This window comes from Micrasema longulum, unplaced genomic scaffold (genome assembly GCF_059751315.1).
Source record: "Micrasema longulum isolate JH-2025_06_02 unplaced genomic scaffold, ASM5975131v1 h1tg001022l, whole genome shotgun sequence".
In the NCBI taxonomy this organism is placed as follows: Eukaryota; Metazoa; Arthropoda; class Insecta; order Trichoptera; family Brachycentridae; genus Micrasema; species Micrasema longulum.
Genome location: NW_028278210.1, coordinates 182,007 through 205,132, shown reverse-complemented (window position 1 = coordinate 205,132; position 23,126 = coordinate 182,007). Strand labels below are relative to the sequence as shown.

Here is a 23,126-nt window from a genome sequence, read left to right as displayed (position 1 = left end):
TATCTCTAGCTGTATTTGTGTTAAGGGCTCAATAATCTACGCATAACCTGTAATTGCCTGTCTTCTTCCGAACCAGTATCACTGGGCTAGCATAATCGGACTCTAATTCCCGGATAATACCATTTGCAAGCAAATCATCAACTTTTTCTTGTACCACCTTGCGCCCGGCCACCGGTAAGTTGCTAGGATTGTGGTACACTGGTTTATCGCAAAGTGTTCTTATCTTCATCTGTCCAAGATTTGTGCACCCGAGCTAAGAAGTTGACCGTGCAAAACATGAACTGAACGAACGTCATACCGTGTATAGGTCCGTTCTTCCCCGGGGTCCAATGTCTCCCACATTTACATCTGTATCCTCAATAGTATGAAAAACTGTGCTACTCACCACTTGCTGATCTCCCAATCAGTCCTTTTCCATGGCCTCTACACTCTCAACTGCTCAAGTGAGAAGTTGTCCTCCCCTTCAACTCTGGAACGATCGTTATTTGAGTGAACCTACCGGAAGTATTACTAAAATGTTTTTCCCTACAATTTTCCATGCCTATGATTTCAGGAGAATGCAAAAAGCTGGCTGTCAGGATCGTAATTTTTCCCATCTGTTTAGTAGTTTCTTCAAAACATAGACCAAGGCTTCTCTGATCGCAAAGAGTTCCGCCTGAAACACGGAGCAGAGATCACCGAGCTTCAACTTTCTCGACGGCAGCTCTCTGACGCCATCGTAGGGTACAAAAGCTGCACCTACTTTGCCGTCCAATAAACTGCAATCTGTGATGATCCTTAACTCTTCTCGCGCCATCCCAGGCAAAACCTGATCATCGTAGCCGTGATCTATCGAATAGCGCATCGTTGGATCTGGAAGTGAGAAATAATCTCCCACTCCCTGATAAAATCTATCCTGCAGCAAGTCTTGCAAGGTGAGTCTCTTCTCCACCTCATATGCATCTGCAAGCTCCCTGATCCTCAGATCGAGTGGCATGAATCCACTAAGAACCTGTTTTGATACCAAGGAGATTGTCCTGTATCCCTTGCATGACCTGATGGCTATTTGTCGTTGAATAGAGTTCAGTTTTTTCCGGTTGACTTTCTTGCTGACCGCGTCCACCCACACGCTTGAAGCGTACGTGATCAGAGGCCATATAGCGCCTATGTATATTTGCTGCATAATCTTCAGCGACGCACCTCATGTGAGCTTGGCGGCTCTCACGAGTTTGTTCGTAATGCCTGCGGCTTTTTGACAATCACTATCAACGTGTTTGGACCAATTAAGGTTGCGATCTATGGTAAGACCCAACAACTTGAAGTGGTCTACGTAATTCAATTGGTGTCCATTCATGTGAATGGCTGGCTGGCGGTCCTTTTTTCTGGCTATAAACATCGCGTTGGTTTTGTCTTCGTCGAATTAGAGTTTGGCTTTAGAGCTCCATGTTGTTATAATCTTCAGCTCATTGGTTGTGATCTTCTCAAGTTCTGATGTTTTGCCTGCCACAGCAGTCAAGAGAAGGTCGTCCGCAAATGCCCTCAGTCCGACTCCCGCCCCAAGTCCTTCTAGAGTACATCATCTAAGATGTAATTCCATAAGCTCGATCCGCAGGAAGATCCCTGAACGCATCCTTTGAACTACACATTTTCGAGGGTGGCATCAAAGTGCGACAATATGACTTTTCTTTGTTGATGATAGCTCTTCACTAGCAAGAATAAGTTTCAAGGGCACTTCTTACTGTTCAATTGGCACATTAAAAATGGCCACCAAGCAGTATCGATGGCTCCTCTTATGTCGAGCGAGATCGCTACGGCCAATTTCTTTTCTTGTAGTGAAGTCCTAATTACCTTGACTGATGCGTTAAGAGCGTCCTCTGTTGATTTTTGGGGTGTAAATCCGTATTGCTTTTGACTCAACTTACCTTTGCGATGCCAGTTGCAAGATGCCAGAAAATGCCAGTTGATCCGATTGATCATCAACTTTTAGAGTACTTTACCAAATACCGAGATGAGTCCAATCGGTCTGTAGGACTTAATATCTTGAAGGTCATCCTTTCCCGGTTTGGGTATGACAATGACCCTCGCTTTTTTCCATTGAGCTGGAAAGTGGCTCACTCTGAGACATGCATTATACATACCCAGTACCAGCGACCTGTTCACATTGAAGAAGTGAAGGCAGATGTCCGCGGTGAAATAGTCTTCACCGGGCGCCTTTTCCGGATTAATATTTGACATTATATCCTCAATCTCCTCTACCGTAAATATTGGATCGCTTTCTGTGTAGGGTATGATTTCCGCCCTCCGCCTGATGTCAATTTGCTCACGAGTCTCTTGCTGTGTATTGTCGTCCGGAAAAAACCTCTCCAATAGACGGCTAGCGCTTTCCTCAGCCGAAGCTAAGTATTCGCTGCCATCCTTTAGCGTCGCTAATGGAGTGGTCTTTTTCCGGTCGACCAGCACTCTGTGAATTGCAGACCAGGCGGTTTCTCTGTTCTGAGAGCCGCAGTAATTTTTCCAGGATTCCGTTTTTGCTTTCTCAATGGCGATTTTGTAGGCTTGTTTGGCTTCGAGATACTCAGGAAGTGTCTTAGTCTCTCTACGGAGAGTACCTGAGTTCTGAAGCCTGTGCTTACATTTCCTAGCTTCTTTTTTTAGTTTATCGAGCTCAGCGTTCCACCAAGGACAGGGTTGCCTTTTAAAGGGTTTCCTGATTGGTATACTTGCTTTGCACGATTCGTCTAAAATTTCCATCAACAAAATGATTTTCTTCTCCAAATCCAGCGAGTTGCTTACTTCGGAGAAGGAATTCTGTGATACTTTACGTTCCTTTAATTTACGTTGAACTTCTTTCGAGAATTTCTCCCATTTGGCCTTCTTGTTGTTATAAATGGCCGTTTTGATTTCTGTGGGGTTCCATATTCTGGCTGAAATTTCAAAATAAATTGGATTGTGATCACTTAAATGGTTATTGTTAGACTCCACTCTCCATCTGTCGACGGTGTCTAGCAGACTTGAAGAGCAGAATGTTATGTCGATAACGCTCTTGAGGTGAAGGTGACCGCGAAAGGCCTCGAAAGTGGGCCGATTACCTTCATTTAAGGTGTGCAGATTTAGTTCAGATAAAAAATCTGCAGCTGTTTCGCCCCTTCTGTCCGTTCTCGCGCTTCCCCACCACACATTTTTGGCGTTAAGATCACCTCCTATGAGAATGGGAACATCTCCTAAGAGTCTGAGTTTATCCAGAGCGGGAGTAACATCCGAGGTCGGTTCCGCGTACATGGATCCGATTACCGCGGGTCCGGCGTCAGTTATAATTTGAACCAGCGTTGTATTAGAGTCTACGACGACATAGCCGCTGTAGAGAGTACGGCTGCAAGTTGCAACCGACCGAGAAAAATGGAAGTATATGGAAAATGCCCGTATTCAGCAGTGGAGGATAGAAGGGTGAAAAAGAAAAAAAAGACGATGCGTAATTCTGTCATTTTTTTAACTTCAAAGTGCGTAACTCAGTAAATTTATTTAATTTTAAACAAATTAGAGCCAAATTTACAAACAGAAAAAAGGGCCTAGGTAGTTACCCCTTAAAATATGTGTGCTGTTAAACACATGAAACGGTACACCATAAGGCCAACTAATCTCCACTCGATTTTTAATAGCAGTATTTTCACCCGCGAGTAGAAGCTAAACAAATAAAACTAAAAAAGAAAATGATACTCGTAAGTGAGGATCCACCAACCCTTATTTTACCGGACCTAGTAAAACGGACTCGTTCACTATAGACAAAATCAATCATTTTTAGAAATATAATATATAAGATTTAAATATATCAAATTCTTTTAATTGCAGATGAGGTAAAAAGTACATACCTATCCTTTTCAAGAATATTATATGCAGAACCAGTCTCAGGAAGAAAACCCATTGCGACAGAGTGAACATAAGTAGTTACTTTAATTTTATCTCTCTCATAAAATTTTGGGGCGGGTCCCGTCATCACTTCACAACAAGGTTCACCTCCTGATATGAAATGGTTTGACAATTTATGTGAATTTGATGCTTTGTAATCGCATCTTCGGGGGACCTTATATCCCGCCACTAGAGACCTGGGCTTGGAGGAATTACGAAGAAATATTGCCATTGATCTTTATTATTGCTCTCGGTAATTGGCGTCAATGCTAAATAAGCTAATGACGTCACTGCAACCTGTGTATTTTTTTGTGATGGATCCCCATAACTTGATTCTTCCCCTTTAAACTTAGCTTTATGAAAAGCAGGGCTGGTGAGTGGGGGGCGTCTGTTACATCCATCGATAAATCTCCTCCTCTGACGTATTTGGCACACTGCACTGCGGCGAAAGTGAACCGAAACCAAACCGAACGGATTAATAGCGAAACTCACTCGGTTATATTTTCAAGTACCTAGTGGCACACACGACGCGGAACAAAAGCGGACCAGAATTTTTTCAACGAGCGACCGTCACTATTTCGTAAGTATCGAGAGATTTCCTATGGTTCGCTTGTGTTTTTAAATGTTAAATGAAAAAAATGCATAAGCTCTATGGGAATGATTATTTATTGAATATAAAAACCAATCTCACGAATGATTCTTCTGATTATGTCTTTTGCAAAAATTATTTTCAGTGAAATAAAACTGGGTACCTCGAAAAATAGAATAGTTTTTCTTTCTCCGGTTCATGTGCTGTTTTGTTACGAACGGTTTTCACAATCTATGTAATTTTTCAAAAGTATAAACATTCATTCGAAAATATCCATAAAATTTCTCACAGCACATCAGCTCTGGACATAAATATGCATATTGCCATGAGTTTTTCTTGTTCATTATTATCATGAACCTAAACGCTACATTTTCTTCCGAGTGTCTTCTTCAGTTTCAGAAATATTGTCATTGCTGGGTATAAAAAATCCGTATTTGACATGTTTTTCCAGAGCCATTGCCACTCTACGCGGTGTGCTATTTTATATCATAAATCATACAGTAAATAGTTGTACATGACAGCGTATTGAACATTATCAAAATTGGCTAAAGTATTAAGATAGGTTTTTTGAATCTATATAAATATACTTATAATAAAAGGCAATGTTTGAATGGTTCTCCTCGATGGACTGAATAACTACCGGACCGATTTACGTGCGGTTTTCAGATAAATGTACATCTTTGTTACGAGAAGGTTTAAAGCTCGTTAAATCTTAAATTTATTAAGTACAAAAAAAATTAGGAGCGTAAATGTTTTTTGTATTTATTACCAGGATTGCATTCACTGAAAATGCGTACACAAAAAAATGGATGAAGGTTATTTTTCTGCGTATAAAAAAAGGTTGTTTTTAAATGTTTACAGACAGCATTAAGTTTTTTATGGATCCCAATCAGATTATTTAATTGAAATCCTTATAATTTCTAACCGTTTATTTATTTTTACTGGATTTTTCATTATACTAAAATAATATCAACTAACATTTGATACATTTTTGAAAATCGCATTCCTGACTAGAGTGCATCCCCGAGCAGAGTTGACATTTGCTAAAAAAATTCCTTATTTGAAAATGAGTGATTATTTTATGTTTTGGAATTCAAACATAAACAAGTACTTAGATAGGTACCTACTTAAATGCAATATTTAAATATCTACATATTACTTTTAGATTCGGAATTCAATCATAAACAAGTACCTACTTAGTCTACTTACTCACGAAAAGTTACATCTTTTTATGTTTTTATGTTTATCCGAACGGTTTTTACTAGAGATTTTATAGTATTTTTTTGCAAGTATACTTAGTTATGTTTAATCTTAAGAGGAAACGCGGTTTGACTTTTCTTTATACAAACGTATTCACGTATTTTATCTATGAATTATGGCACTAGAGAAATGTTTTTTTTACAATAACAACAACAACAAACTATCACGCCGCTTCCCCGTAAGGGTGGGCATAGAGGAAAGATGGCCACATCACTCTATCTTTGCATTCAGATCTCGCTTCCTCTACATTCATAGATCCGATTACTCCGACATTTACCATGTCCTTTTTCAAGTATTTGTTGGATTTGGCCATGCCATGTCTTTCACGGTCTTCCTTTTATTTCTGCATCCATGAACATAAGCATTGTATATATTTTTAGACGTTTTTTCGTTGTCCATTCGCTCTACACAATCCAAACCAGCGCAGGGCTCTTTTTTACATATTATAGATATTAACCATTGGCGTTTCCCCATATTGTTTCGTTTTAAAAAAAATGGTTTATTACGAGAACTAGAACTATTCGAAAACGTAAAAAAGCACAGTTTGTCTGCTGTCTTCGAGCGCACGGCGCACGGTATACAAATATAACTATTTTCGAAATACGCAAAACATACAGATACAGTATTTTTTTTTTGATTCTCTGTCTAAAAAAATAACAAAATCGGTTCAGTTTTGAGGTGCAGAAAACGGTACAGCAAAACGTCAATTTTGTCCATTCTTACGAAAGGTCTGACATACAATTGTCTTTTTTACACAGTATCGGGAGGCATCTGCAAGACAGTGACAGGAAAACAATGCTCGAACACATATTTATCGAAATTCTCCGTCCTCACAATTTATGTAACCCGAAACACAAAAATAACAATGTATACGTACATATCTAATATGGACTAAATACAATGATTGACATCAAACTTTCGATTGTGTTCATTTAATCTATTACTGAGAACTCAAATCTAGCAATAGCAAAGCATTGCCGGGTTCAGCTCGTATACTTATAAAAGGTTTTGTTCGAATGGTTGTCCTCAATAGACTGAATAACTACTAGACCGATTTACGTGCGGTTTTCAGATAAATGTACATCTTTGCCACGAGAAGGTTTATAGCTCATAAAATCTTCAATTTATTAAGTACAAAAAAAGTAAATAAGTTTTAGAGTGATTTTGGGCAAAATAAAAGATAACTTTTAAAAAGTACTCACAAGAGTCCGCAATCGATCACAAAGTTTAAATATATGACGATCCCATTTAAAATTATGATCTACAAAAATACCCAAATACTTGTACTCTTCCACAAATTCAATGAGTTCACAATTACATGTGTTAGAGATACCATCATGCAAGCAATTTGTGCAATGACTAATAATTTTTGGCAAAACATAATTTTTGGCATGAGGAGATTTTGTGTATAAGCATTTAGTCTTTTTTGGATTTATACTGAGACCATAGTCATGAGCCCAATTTAACAATTTATTGAAATCACTTTGCAATATCTCTCGTGATTCTAATAGTTTTTTTATTAGAAATAACTAGTGCGGTGTCATCCGCAAAAATAAATCTTCCTACTTCTTTGAAAACGTTACAAATCATTGATACATAAATTATATAGAATTTAGGACCCAAAATAGACCCCTGTGACACCCCAGATAATTCTTTCGCTAGACTTAATGATTTTTTTTATTTTTATACTCATTTTCCTCCCCCTTAAATAATGTCTTTTAAAAGTTGATAAATTACCCCTTATACCAATTGACTCTAAAAGACATATTAATTTAGAATGACATAAAGTGCCAAAAGCTTTTGAGAAATCAATAAAAAGTACAGTGGCATGCTGCAAAATATTTCATTTGTTATTGATGAAATCTGCGAAATCCTGCAGCAAGTCATCGCTACTGTTTTTTTTTTTAAGGATCAATGATGTTGAACGTTTTTAAATAAATGCAGACATATTTTTCTAAAAATTTTTCAATGGCAGGTAAAAGTGAAAATGGTCTATAATTATTTACAATAATTACTTCCCCTTTGTAAATTGGTCTCACTATGCTATGTTTAAGCATCTCCGGAATCACCAGTCTGCAAAATAATATTTATAAGGTATGTTATTATAGGTTCTAATACCGAGACATGTTTTTTGATATCGCACATTCTTATACTGTCAATACCGGCCGTTTAAGAATTTTTTATTGAGCTTATAATTTATATTATTTGAGAAGTTTTAAGCCCTGGGCGGGATTTCTACGGCGCCTCCTATCTTCCACCTCTTTAGACCCATACGAAAAAAGGCAAGGTTTATAATGAAATAACCATTTATTAAAAAAATACTAATAAAATTTTACTTTTCCAGCGTTTCTATTGATGATCTCTTTTTTACGTACCTACTTAAGTTTATATTTTCCACAATTTCATTTTCGATTGACAAAGATGCCAGGTTTGTGAATCTAGATTGATATATTGTCGATCGTAGATAAGCTTTTCTCAGCTAAAGCTTAAAAAACTCCTTTCCCCACTAGCAATCGTTACAGGTAGGTAATAGTGATCAACATTCGCAACGCTATCCATAAATTTGGGTACAATTCTTGTAAGTTACGATATTTGATAAAATTCGAAACAATGACAGGATTAACCACATTCTGATCAGGCAAAAATGATTTCAGACTTATGAATTTAACACACAACATACAACCATCTATATTGGATTTAGAATCTACAATCTTAATTTCAATTAGAAATTACCACCGAGTTTGAGAAAGTCTGGTTTTTCCAGAATCTTTTTTATTATGAACCGAGATTTTGAGTACTCATTTAACTTTTCAAATCTTTTATTGAGTGAAATTAAGGTAGTGTCCAAAAGGCTGTCGAAAAATTCAACTTCAAATGACTTTTTTGTAGTAGTTGTAGTCTCATCGTGGGCCACTATAACGAGTTTGTCGCTAGATTGAGGAAATTCACGAGTAATTTGGACTCGCTCGATGAGCGAGTGGATAAAATGGGGCGCCTTCAGCGGCCCTTTATATCTGGCGCCCTGGGTGGTCACCCAACCGCACCCTACCCTAACGCCGCTACTGGCTCTAGGCAAATACATTGAATGCTATTTTGGTGTAAACGTGATTTCACTGGTTTCAATAGTGCATTCGTGCAGCGAGTCTTTCGCCGCAACCTCAAAAAAATAACCAAATTTATTTACAAATATTTTTTAAAAACTGCGTCACAATCAGTTTTGTTATTTCTTCCTAATACTTTATTAATTTCATTCCGAGTAGGAGAAGTAAAGAACCTGTTATTTTCATTGTTTTTCTTTGTTTCGAGCACATATTTGTTAAATTTATTTCCATATGCTTTGAATTCCCTTTCGAAAGATACGTTTTTGGTGATCTTTTTCATATGTTCCAAAGTGCATATTTTATTTCTATTTTTAAGAGTAAATTAGAATTTGTCCATATTTTTCTTCCACAGTTTTTAACCGTATTTTCTGTATTTTTCAAAGAAAATTTTTCAAAATTTTCATTTATTTTACTATACAAACAAACAGATCCAGTCTCCTCTAGAAGCTGCTCCCAATTTATCAATTCGATGTTCCGGTTAATTAGTTTATCCGATAGAAAAGTAAAATGTCAGGACTGCTCACTCTCGTCTTCCATCGCTGGAGTTTCAGGAATGATAAGAGCTATCGGGTAGTGTTCCTCCATATTACCATCATAAACACTTTTCCCTGAATCCACGAACTCCCTGTCGCGAACATAGATGTGATCCAGGCACGAGCATACTGTCCTCCGTCCGCGATCGACGACGACCACCTCCCTCGTTACGTCTTTTATACATCTTGTCATGCCGAAGACGGTCCTCATATTTTCATATCGTAAAATAGACACGTCATTGCAATCCAGAAGATTTAAATTGATGTCTCTGAGAAATATAATAGAGTCCTTTTCCGCGATGTTTATAAAAATATTTTCGATTTTATTTATAAAAAACATTTTATTTGTATTTGGTGGACGGTATAATGAATATAGGTGGTATTTTTTGGCATTTTCTAATGTTAATAAACACCGCACATATTCAAAAACATTTTCAGTGCAATCAATTTTTTTTTCCATAAATTCAAGATTATTTTTAACAAAGAGTAATATTCCACCTTCCGTTTATTTAGTCGGCAGTAATAATACATATTATAACCCTGTAACGTATGTAAGTCGATATGCGTCGAGTGCGTGTCCGTTATTGCAGTTTTACAAATACTTATGACGTCAATATTTTCTAACGAGCTATTTAAAAGTATATTTAATATATCCAACGTTTAATTGAATACATTAGAGATTGCGAGTATTCGTTTCCCATTTTATCCATTCTTCAAAATTAGTTGTGCGCTCGTATGCTAGATTAGTCTCTTCGATGTAATCCAAATCCCATTTTTTAATTTTAGCAAGTATATTGAATTCTCGCTCTCGCTTTCTGCTCCATCTTTTTCTTACTGGGCAATCCGGAAAAAACGCCGTATGTACGTTTAATTCGTCACCGTCGGCGCAGTTTACACATTTTGGCGAGGTGTCCTTTTGTACTTGAATTTTGAATTTTTTCAAGTTCTGGAATTCAATCATAAACGAGTACCTAAGTACCCGCTCACTGATGAAAAGTTACAACATCTTTTTTACGTTTATTCAAACGGTTTTTACGAAAGATTTTTTAGGAAGGTTTTGTAAGTATACTTAATTATGTTTAATCTTAAGAGGAAACGCGGTCTAACTTTTCTTCATACAAACGTATTCACGTATTTTCTCTCTGAATTATGGCACTAGAGAAATGTTTTTTTTACAATACTATCAACAAAATTCACGCCGTTTTCCCGTAAGGGTGGGCAGAGAGGATAAAACGCCACATTACTCTATCTTTGCATTCGATTTCGCTTCCTCTACATTTATAGATGTTCTCATGAACGAACAAAATCAGTTCAGTTTTGAGGTGCGGAAAATGGTGCAGCGAAACGTTGATTTTGTCTATCCTAACGAGAGGTCTAACATGTAGCAGGGGCGTTCCGTCCATAGATACCGTGGATGCGGCGCATCCCTTGAAAATTTCCAAAATAATATGAATTTTACAAAAAAACTGTTATAAATACACATGCACATGCACTTGCACATGCACATGCACATCCACATACACATACACGTACACGTACACGTACACGTACACGTACACGTACACGTACACGTACACGTACACGTACACGTACACGTACACGTACACGTACACGTACACGTACACGTACACGTACACGTACACGTACACGTACACGTACACGTACACGTACACGTACACACTCGTGGGTGTGTATGTGTATGTGTATATGTGGCTGTGTATATGTGTGAATGAATGAGGAAGAGTGTGCATTTGCATGTGCATGTGTGAATGAATGAGGGAGAGGGTGCGTGTGTGTGGGTGCGTAAGTATAAAAAAAAAACTTGTTATTAAATTAAAAAGGGTACAGGAAAGAGCAGGGGCGAATGCTCCTTATAATCGATTACATGCAGCTTACCATATTTTTTTGACATCGAAAGTAATGTTTTATGTTACAGTATTATTAGGAAAAAACACCTCACCAAAAAAATTTATTACTTTTCTTGGGTAAGCAAATTTATATCATATTCCTTTATTCCATACAGCGACCAGTTGCGCCTCTATTGACCAAAATTATTACTACTGGATTATACGAGATTACTCGGCTGACTTAAAAACACTAATTCAAATGTGTTCCATATTTAAAGATTCAAAATCAATGAATAAAATGGCTTCGATTTGGTTCGCATCTGGCCTACCGGTTACATGGGCGTCCTACGCGAAAGCGATACGGAATTGAATTGTAAGGTACGGTCCGTTTTCGCTTCGCTTCCGCGTTTCTGTGTGCTAAAGACCAGGTTTTAAGGTAAGAGGTTTAGTCAATTATCGGTTCCTTTGAAATTGTATTTTTGTAAAAGGTATTTATTTCACTATTTAAAATTAGATAAACACTTACATGTGGCATGTTTATTGTTTTTATTGAATAATTCAATCAAAATAGGCAGTAAAAGTTAACAAATATTTGCAATATATCGCACACAAATCACAACACATTCAATTTATTCAGAAACTAAAACAGGTCATTTATAATAACAAAGAATATCCTTCAATAATGATGGGTGATTTCAACATTAATATTACTGATAAAAACAGCAGCGAAATCAAAGAGGAATATCTGAATATCTGGCTGAATTAAGTTTTATTCCATGCACGGAAAATTTTACAAGAGGAGTTCCGGGACAAACTTCTTCGTGTTTAGATCACATATAGACAAATTACAAAAATAAAGATAAAATAGAAACCGTTATACGGGAAACAAACATTACGGACCACTACCCTGCTATTATAATATTCGGCCAAAAATGTACAAGTCAGAAAAGGGATAATATTAAAAATTACAGGTAAGATTGATATAGAAAAATTGCGCGAAAACATACAAAACGAAAACTAGTTATCCACGTTATCTTCTAATAATGCTCTCGATTGTGCGATGTCATTTGAAAAAAACAATTGATAATTATATCGAAGCGGACTTGACTCAATCCGAATTAAAAATAAAAGCTAAATTTCGACAAATAAAGCCATGGATTACCCATGTAACTGTTGTTTCTATCCGCAAAAAAGAGCATTTTTTTCGACTTTTTAAAAGATGTCCAAAAAACTTAAAATGATCATAATTTTATAAAAAATATAGAAACACTTAACAAAAATTATTAAACGGACTAAAGAAACATATTTTAGAGAAAAAATACGAGAAAGTGATAATGACATAAAAAAAAATTGGCAAATGATAAACGACATAATTGAAAGAAAATGTGATGTTTCTATCCAATTAAAAAAATTAAACTTCATAATCGATTAATTCTGGCAGGTAAGGAACCGAAACACTTTAATCTAGATTTTGTAAAGGATGTTCTCGAAAATAGTGTAAATAAAGTAAATTTTTTTTCTTTTGCTGAAATAGAAGAAGGTGAAATTAAAAAGCATATAAATAGACTAAGAAACTCTGCCAGCCCAGGTTTCGATAATGTAACTGTCTCATTAATCAACGCTTTATGTCCTTTTATAGGTAAACCAGTCACTCATTTTGTAAATACGAGCTTGAGAAATGGAGTTTTACCAAAAAACTTTAAAAAAACAATAGTAATCCTAGTATATAAGAACGGAGACCACGAAGAACTTACCAACTATCGTCCAATTTCTCTTATATCAAATACTGGTAAAGTTTTTGAATAAGTAGTCAAAAACCAATTGTTAATTTATCTTAAAGCAAATAAAATACTTTACGGTAATCAGTATGACTTTAGAGAAAATAAAAGCACTCAAGACGCGATAGCTAAATTAACGTCAATAATATGCGATTCATTGAACAAGGGTTATAAGATACTTGCCATATTTGTAGATCTAAAAAAAGCTTTTGACGGTGTATCACACGTCAGACTGATAAAAATATTGAAATTTCATGGGATTGGTGGAACGGTTCTTGTGTGGTTAAAATAATTTTTGAAAAACAGAATCCAGTACACCAGGATAAATAAAACATCGAGGAACTCAGCTTTCTGCTTTGGCATCCTACAAGGTACTATTCTAGGTCCCACTATCTTATTCCTATGTCAATAAAATGTTCAATTTACCACTTAAAGGCGAAGTCATTTTTTACGCTGATGATACTGTGATGATTTTTAATGAAAATGCGAGAATGGAATGAGATTAAGAAAGTGGCTAATATAGACTAAAACGATTTTAAAGAGTGATTGGATCAAAGTTACTTGACAATGAATTCAGAAAAAAATCCCACTACCTTGCATTCACATTAAACAATAGAAATATACGAAAAATTTCACGACAAAAACTGCGGGGACCATACAAACTATCCTTCTCAATGTGTTACCCTGACTGGAAAATCTAAGGTAAAATATCTGTAATAATAATTGACCAAAATGTAAAATGGAAAGAACAAATAGATTCAATGTGCAAAAGACTAAAAAAAATATTCCATTTATTTTCAAAGCTCAGAGGTGTCATATCGACGGATCGATTGAAAACAGTTTATTATGCTCTAGTACAGTCAATCATTCAATATGCAATCGTTGGATGTAAAGGGACTTTTAACGCTCATTTTAGACCGTAAATGTTCTACAATTAAAAAAAAATAAATATTATATAAACCATCCTTCTTCTCAATTACCGAACTATTCGAGGAATTCAATGTTTTAAGAGTGGAAGATATCTGCGGAAAGTGTTGTATGCTCAAGGTGCATAAGGAGAGCCTCCCATCGGACCGTATTACGGGAAGGTTAAGAACAGGATGCCTCGCTTTACAGAGAATTAAAACTACCTCAGCCAAACATCATTATACTTATATAGGACGGAAGCTTTTTAATAATTTACCACAAAATCTACGTCAAGAAATAAATTACGGAAAATTTAAGAAAAGCTTACTGACATAATCAACATTAACCGTATTTTGAAAATAAATATGTTTAATATGTGCCTGTGAATACGAATTTATAAAGTTTGTGTTTTTATTTTTTTTAATAGTGTTTAATTTTCTCAATTTTTAAAATTGTTTATTTCTTTATTAATTGTATTACTTTGTTTTGGATTTTAACATTATTTTGTAAACTTGCCAATCACATGAGCCAGACTCTTTTTTGGCAAGTTCAACCTTAAGTGTTCCATTTTTTCATTTTATGTATTGTTTTTTTTATGCTATTAAAAGTTTTTAGTAAAAAAATAAATGTAGCTTTATTTTATTCAACTATGAGTTAATATATTACCTATCGTATTATTAAGTTATTTTTTTACCATTATTTTATTGCTCTATCAAAAATATACGGTTCAAAGAAAATAAAAACAGTAATTAAGTTTTATAGAAAAACAAATGACGATTTGTGTTTGAGTTCATAAAAGGAAATAAGTTATATCAAATATTTGCCAAAAACATTTTTCAGTACCGCAAAATTTGCAGCGACTGACAATCCTCGAATCCTGTAAGCCCTGATATTCTCCATTCAGCACGTATTAAAGCAGTCTGTTTTTATTGGCTCGTGTATGTTTATTACCAATAAGTTTCTACAGTCTCCCGACACTCTATCGCGATAAACTGTGATCACTTGTCGAGCTTCCGTGTTGCCTAATAAAAGTCAAATTATCTTCAATTTAAATGTGTCTATTAAAAGTACTTAAACATATAAATTATTATTCGAATAGTTGTCACTCAGTTTACCCTGAAGATGGCTCCTGCAACGGTAGCCGAAACGTCGGAACAAATCCAATACACACGGTATCACTAATAAAAAAAAAATATGATTGTTAAAATGATATTTAAGAAGTGTTAAAAAAATAAAATACTCGTAAATTATTACTATTTTGTGGATTGTGATTCACTATTGTGAAAATCAGGAGTAAGTCATAAATTAACATTTATTTTCCATAAGATGTACAGAATTATCATAATATATAGGTACTGCGTCCAGGCGCATGAAGAATGCAGTTATGTGTGCGAAATAAAACCAAAATTCTGGACACGCGTTTTCGACTCGATGGCTACGCTCAGGTAAAAAACCCGAAAAAGGAAATCAAGCGGAGGTAACCCCGCCTCGTAGGGTGGTGGCTGGCGCGCTACCGCGGCTACCGCGCTCGAAGCCCCGAGTTCGATTCCTGGGAGGGTCAACTTGAAATGTTCGTTTTTATAGTGGTCACTGAAATATTTCACTGTCCCCGGATTAGCGCCCGAAGCGTAGGAGTGATTACCTTACTTTATGTGTGACATAAAATGATCAAGATACGCTGCGATTTGATAAATGGTTAACGCCTGGTGGAATAGAGACACAGCATAAGTTAATTTTTAAATTATTATTAATAGTTAATGTTACCCATATGTCTTCAACTGATGATTCCCATACAAGTTGATGAAAAGCTTTGTATTCTTTTTTCAATCCAATCATTACACCACCACAACGTCTGTCACCTTCTCTATCATGCCTGTAAACCTGGTAACGGTCGTCAAATAGTTCAGAATTGTGAATATTAGGGAATAGCCACGTTTCTGTTATAAATAAAGCATCATAGTCGTTATTAGTCACATTAAGATAAAAGTCATTCGTCTTTGAACGCAAACCAGTTACATTCTGATAATATGTACTTATTTAAGCTTTGGCCCTGAATTTTTATCTCTAGAAAACCAAAAACCTGGGCAGAAATTGCACGAAAGATAGTGAATAATTAAAGTATGTTCACTACAGTTTTTTCAAGTAAATTTACTCTTTCTTTGACATTTTCAATGCCCTTACATTTTTCGTCCAAGGTTGAGATTTTATTAGAGAGATCTTCAATTATTGAATGACAAAATTCTATACTGCTTTTGATATCTTTAACTTTTTCATAAATTTTATTCATTTCTCCTGAGAGCACTTTTTCATATCATTAAGTGCTTCATTAAAATTAAGTTGGTTTGTCTCCGAGCCTTCGGGACGGCGGGTACTGCGTGTGGAACTCATATTGCAACAATAATAATAATGGCAGTAGAATTTAGTGTTGATGTTTTCGTGTAAAATTTTATTCGATAGATTTAAATCAGAGACTTACTCCGACAATCGAAGATAATAACTTTACACAGAACAATGATTAAAATGAGTCTATTTAACTTGTGCAGTCGAGATGACAAGGCGAAATAACACTTTTTAATAGATTTATTTGGATTACGAGTTTATGTGCAGCCTAAGTTAATAAATGACAGGTGTCATATCTTAATAAAAGAGAATATGCATTTGTGTTCCAGGGTAAAAGCTCAACCAACTTTCGGGTGTCTACAGAAGTGCCTCAAGGGTCAGTAGTCGGACCACTTCTCTATCTCCTTTACACTAAAGATATAGAGAACATTATCAAAAAATGTGGATTGTGGTCTCACTGCTATGCAGATGATACGCAGATTTATTTTTATTGCAAACCAGGCGAGAGAAGTGTGCTTGTCAATTTGATTGATGGATGCATCAAGAAAATAGGAAACTGGGTGGCTGAAAACGGACTAACATTACACCCATCAAAAACTGAACAACTGTGGGTGGCTTCAGCCAGACGACAGAATTTGATCCAGGATACGGCTCTACCCAATGTAGGGAGTACCGCTTTACCCACCGTTAAACTACTGGGAGTTTTACTCAATTCTGACCTATCTCTTGACGCTCAAATTAGTAGAACGATGAGTTCATGCTTCTACCAGCTGAGACAAATTAAATGCAGACGCAAAAATTTGCCGGTTGATGCCGCCCGTCAATTAATAAATGCGTTTGTAGTGTCTAGAGTCGATTATTGTAATGGTATCTATGCAGGTCTACCAAAGAACAAAATGACTCGCCTACAATCTGTATTGAATGCCACAGCGAGACTTATTTTCGGAATCTCTAAGTTCAGTCATATCACTCCACTACTTTGGGAACTACACTGGCTACGTTTTCCACAGAGGGTCGAATACAAACTCTGTTGGCTTATGTATAAGTCACTGCACAACTCTGCTCCGGAATATTTAAGGGATCTATGCATTCCAGATAAACTAGCTGACAGGCGTCTCACGCTTAGATCAGCTACGTCTACGGCGAGAGGAAAAGTTATTATACCTCTACGCAAACAGCGCACTAAATTTAGTGAACGCGCATTTGCGGTCGCAGGCCCTATGGCATGGAATGCTCTCCTAGCAGAGGTGCGAGGCTGTGAAAGTGAAGTGATGTTTCGGGAAAAACTTACAACCCACTTGTTCTCTAAATTATTTGAATAAATCCGTAGCATGTGACAGCAAAATAAATTGTTTAAATTAAATTACAAATTTAAAAGCTTCAATTAAATTAATTTAACAATAGAATCACTATGTAAAGCGCCCTTGAGGTATTTTATTACGAAAATGGCGCTGTATAAGTTATGTATTCTACAAGAGAACAAAGAACTAAAAAGTTCCTTGGCTATGTGCTTTGTAGATTACGAAAAAGCGATTAATAGTCCGCACAGACCTACATTCTAGAAAATACTAGAATCATATGGGGTGCCTATAAAACAGGTCTCATCAAAGCCCTCCACTCAAGTAGCGAATGCTGAATCAGAACCAACGATCTTGTCACTGATCGGTTTGAGGTCACCACCGGAGTTTTTTTTAATTTTTTTTTTTTATAAGGGAGTTGTTTTAATTATAATATACAAGGTTTATATTTCCTTATAATACCTTGCTTATAATATACAAGGTTTATATTTCAAAAAGTGGATTTTTCTGCAATTAAATATCTTAAAATTTATCTAAACTATTGGGATCAGGAGGGATATATTAATGTGGGCTAATCAGGAACTTCTCAGCATTTGCTCACGTGGAGAGGAAACCACTTAAAACTCTTCAGGAGAAGCCGGCCTGTTGGCAGTAGTCAACAGGCCTTCCGTTCCACTAGAGGAGTGTTCGGCATTTTGTTCCCTACTTTGGTTTATTTTACCAATTTCCTGCGCTATATTTATCATGTATGATACTACCTCTCGTGTGAGTTCTTTATTACCTATCACCGATGGGATGTCGCATAGATCTTCACCCAGGCCTCTGCATCGCGCCTCCAGCTGTTGTCTTTGAAAGCTGAAAAGGGGGCAATGCATCAACAGGTGAGGGACATCTTGAAGAGTTTCATCGTCGCATAGGCAGCTGTCGATCTCTGAGAGCTTACAACGATGCAGGTAGCTCATGAAGCCACCATGGCCCGTAAGCATCTGGGTGAGCTCGTAGCCAGCATTTTGCATTTTTCTGAAATCATAGGCATGAAAAATTGTAGGGAAAAACATTTTAGTTACACTTCCGGTTGTCTCACACAAATAGCGATCGTTCCAGAGTTGAAGGGTCCTGCTTCTTATTTTCCTTTTGGCATAACTGAGCGGAAAATTGGCGAAATCGGGGGCTGTTTTCTTAAGCGTAGCCTCCCGAGCCTTTTTGTCAGCCTTTTCGTTGCCAAGGATTCCGCAGTGTCCTCGTATCCAGCCGATGTACACGTCCTGGTGTCTGCATCGTAGATTCTGGATATCTGTTCTTATGTCCATTACAATAGGGTTGACCGAATTTCGGTCAGTTATTGCATGGACTCCAGATTTGCAATCTGTCAGGATCGTTATTTTCTTCCATCTGTTTGGTGGCTTCTTCAAAACATAGACCAGGGCTTCTCTGATCGCAAAGAGTTCTGCCTGAAACACGGAGCAAAAATTGCCGAGTTTCAACTTTCTCGACGGCAGCTCTCTGATGCCATCGTAAGGTACAAAAGCTGCACCCACTTTGCCGTCCAAGAGACTGCCGTCCGTGTAGATCCTCAGCTCTTCCCGCACCGTCCCAGGCAGAACCTGATCATCGTAGCCGTGATCTATCGGATAGCGCTCCGCCGGACGAGGAAGTGAGAGATTGTCTCCCACTCCCTGGTAAAATCTGTCCAGCGGCAAGTCTTGCAAGGTGAGGCTCCTCTTCACCTTATATGCTTCTGCAAGCTCCCTGATCCTCAGATCGAGTGGCATGAATCCACTCAAAACCTGTGCTGATACCAAGGAGATTGTTCTGTATCCCTTGCATGACCTGATGGCTATTTGTCGTTGGATGGAGTTCAATTTCTTCCGGTTGACTTTCCTGCTGACCGCGTCCACCCACACGCTTGAAGCGTACGTAATCAGAAGCTCTACAGCACCTACGTATATTTGCTGCATAACCTCCGGCGACGCACCCCATGTGGGTTTTGCGGCTCTCACGAGTTTGTTTGTAATACCTGCGGCTTTTTTACAAACACCGTCAACGTGTTTGGACCAATTCAGGTTGCGATCTATGGTAAGACCCAAAACCTTGAAGTGGTCCACATAGTTCAACTGAACTCCGTTCATATGAATGGCTGGCTGGCGGCGGTCCTTTCTTCTGGTTATAAACATTGCGTTGGTTTTATCTTCGGCGAATTGTAGTTTAGCTTTTGAGCCCCATGATGTGATAATCTTCAGTGCATTGTCTGTCATCCTCTCAAGTTCTATTGTATTGTCTGCCACGGCTGTCAAGAAAAGATCGTCCGCGAATGCCTTCAGTTCGACTGCGTTCGGAGGAGTTCGACGGAGTTCGTCAAGGTTGCGTCCTTGCACCGTTCCTTTTTATTATCCTCATGGACTTCATCCTAAGGAATTCCATTCCACTTGATCGTGGAATATATATCTCCTCCCCCCAAAAACTCTGTGACTTGTGCCGACGATGTGGTTATAATTGACGATTCAGCCACGGGTCTTCAGGCCACTGTAGATACCCTAAATAGGTACTCCGTATGCATGGGTTTAAAAATCGATATTGCAAAAACTCATTTACTGTGTAACTCTTCATGTTTTGATGCCCAAAATCCCTCAGTCGAACCGAATCATCAAAAGGATCGAGAGTTTCAAATACCTGGGAGTTGATTTTACAGAAAATGGGAGCTGTCAAAAAGAACTGAGGTGCGGCCAGCAATGGCAGGCACCACATTCAACAGTATGAGGCTGTCTAGAGATCAGATATTTACTCAGTAAAAACCAAATGCCGCCTATAGAACGCCTGCATAACACCTATTCTCCTCTATGGATGCGAATCATGGCACCTCACTAGGGCCCAAAACAGCAAAATACAGAGTTTTGATAATAGGTGTCCCAGAAGAATCTTGGGTGTGCGGTGGTTTGACTTTGTGCGGAATAAAGTAATAAGATAACGGACGCTGCAAACTCCAGTGACAACTGTTATCGAGCGGCGGTGATACGGTTGGCTAGGCCATGTACTGCGGATGTCTCATGAGAGCCTTAACCACGCTCGCTTTCTTTGCATGGCATTACGTTCTCGACGTCCTGGACGTCCACTGCTGACTGTCTGTCGGCAGTTCATATCAGAACTACGAGACGCAAACCTGACTTAGAAAGATGCATAAGAGCTGGCAGCTGACAGAAATGCCTGGAGGATTTTCGTGGACACCATATGCTCCAACTAGGGAACTGACATGGAATGATGATATAATAATGGATAATATAGCTACACAATATAATATATCACGAAGTTACGTCATTTGAGTTGATTTCATAGATGCGAGTTGTTGTATCACACAGAACCACAGAAAAAATAGCAATTTATAGTACCTATATTATATAACTTACCTTATATTATGAACCTAGTATGTAGGTACAAATAAATTATATTTTTTTATAGCTTACCTGTTAATAAAATCATCGTTTGCCACTGGTACATACCCCGTTCCAAGCTAGGCAATTCAATTAGATATGTTAAGAACGATCTTTTATTTCCTCTTAGTTATGTAAAACAATTGCCGGTACAATTTACCCTAGAAACATGCAGCAGGTAGAAAAAAAACATATAATTGCGTCCAATCCGATGATTACCAAGAGAGTGAATAAACCGCTAATGGGTCTAACAAACTAAGTAATTGTTTTGTAATATGTTAACCTTAAAAACATTTTATTAAGGCATTATTTGTTTCGTGTTAATAGGGAAATATTACATACTACGAATATCGATAAAAATATGAAATAGATAAAAAATTTTATTTTTTAAATCATCATTCATATTGTAAAGAAATGATTTCGTATGTAAATTAAAAAAATATATTTCTCTTAAATATATCACTAGAAAAACGTTCGGCCTTGATAGTAGTGACGTCGAGATTCGTAAAAATGTTCAAAACAAATTTGAATGGTCCGGAACAAATAAACATGAATCGCGACGTATCAGGAGCGTGGCCAGTTGAATGACCGTTTTTGCGGGAATTCAAAATTACAAATTTAAAAATATTTTATATGCTACTAATAAGGAAAAAAATATTTCTTTTACTGGACAGTATTTTGTAGACCTTTATTACTTTAAAAATATAAACAAATATATATTTCCTTATTGCTTCGTCTTAGGTATTTTCAAACGTGACGTGTCCAAATTCTATTACGAGAATTCTCCGTTATTTTTATAGAAATGTCCTATTTATCTTTAGAGAAATTACAAGCTTTGAGATTAAGTGGAGACTGGAGACTACTCAATAATTCAACCATTTAAGTGTGCCGATTCGTTGTATGCAAAGTGCTGTAGGCTTCAAAATTTTAGTGCGGGAATGAAGGTGTATGTACAAAGTAATGTAACGAGAGTTGCAAATGTTGTTTTTACTGATCTCTCTCTATCCGCCGTGTCTCTACTTTTCTCAGCGATGTTCGTTGTGAGCTTAAAACTTTAAATATTATGAAATTTCAACAACTGCAATGTTTATTTTTCCTATAAACGTCGTTTCCGGACTGCAGTTTTGCTATTGAGCGTGTTTACCGTAGATAAAAATGCTATAAAAATCAATTCATTTCATTAAACAATATGTTTTATAATCTTGGAATATGTTTTAATAATGTAGTTTAATAAAACATATTCCAAGATTAACAAAGTAGTTAATGGAAAATTACCTTGAGGCGGTATCCTGTGACTCGGATTTCCAAATTAATGACTTTTGAACTGAGCTTATAGTGAATATATCAGTTTGAATTTACATCTCATACAGTTGTCAGAATATTTATATATCGTCACATCGAATCAAATATGGGCCATGTGAGTCGGAGCACATTCTGAGAAAATCGATAAAAACGATTTTAAAAAAAAGTAAACCAAAAATAGCACTTCTGTGTCCATACGAAGTAGGATAAATACAGTGTTCTTCAATAAAGTTATATATTTATTTAAAATATTATTACTTTATTCTAAAAAGTCGCATTTTGATGATTTTCTCAAAATGTACTCCGAGTCCCATGGCTCATATTAGATGTGCAACGACTATATATTTTATATATAGTCGTTGCACATCTAATATGATTGTTTTATTTTCACCGATGGCAATGGTACGCTTGCTGGCTTCCGGTATTATCAAGTGCAAGTCTAAGTGGCCCAGTAAAGTGCTCGTTTTCAACCCTGGGAACCTAACGTTCGCGCGTACCCCATTAAACCTAACCATTCGTCGATTCGACGAACAATTTTAGAGATGGATATTTCTAATCAAAAACATATGTCTTTGTTACGTTTACTAGACACAAATATGAAGCAAAAGTTAAATTGATTAAAAAAACTTATTTTTATAAATTTAGTCAAAAACGTATTTTTATAAAAAAAAAAATATTACGGCACTAATTTTTTTAACATGGAGAATATGACTTTATGTGTTTATACTTATTGAAAAAATAAAGGTTAAATTGCCTTTTTTTGTTAAGTGAACTAAAATCATAAGATTATCTTTTCTAAAAAAAGGCACAAATGATTTTTAGAAGCGCAAGTTACGCGAAAATCTATTTTATTTATTTATACGCC

At 36.6% G+C, this 23,126-nt stretch overlaps 1 protein-coding gene across 1 annotated transcript; it reads right to left on the bottom strand.

The window, feature by feature from the left end:
- Positions 1-574: 574 nt before the first annotated feature.
- LOC148277493 (uncharacterized) lies at positions 575-1,162 on the bottom strand. The gene has a single exon (XM_088232821.1). The coding sequence runs from the start codon at positions 1,160-1,162 to the stop codon at positions 575-577; it is 588 nt and encodes a 195-aa protein (XP_088088947.1).
- Between the last annotated feature and the right edge of the window lie 21,964 nt (positions 1,163-23,126).

Coding starts and splice junctions, on each gene's coding strand:
- LOC148277493 (XM_088232821.1), bottom strand. CDS start 1,162: ATGCAGCAAATATACATAGGCGCTATATGGCCTCTGATCACGTACGCT.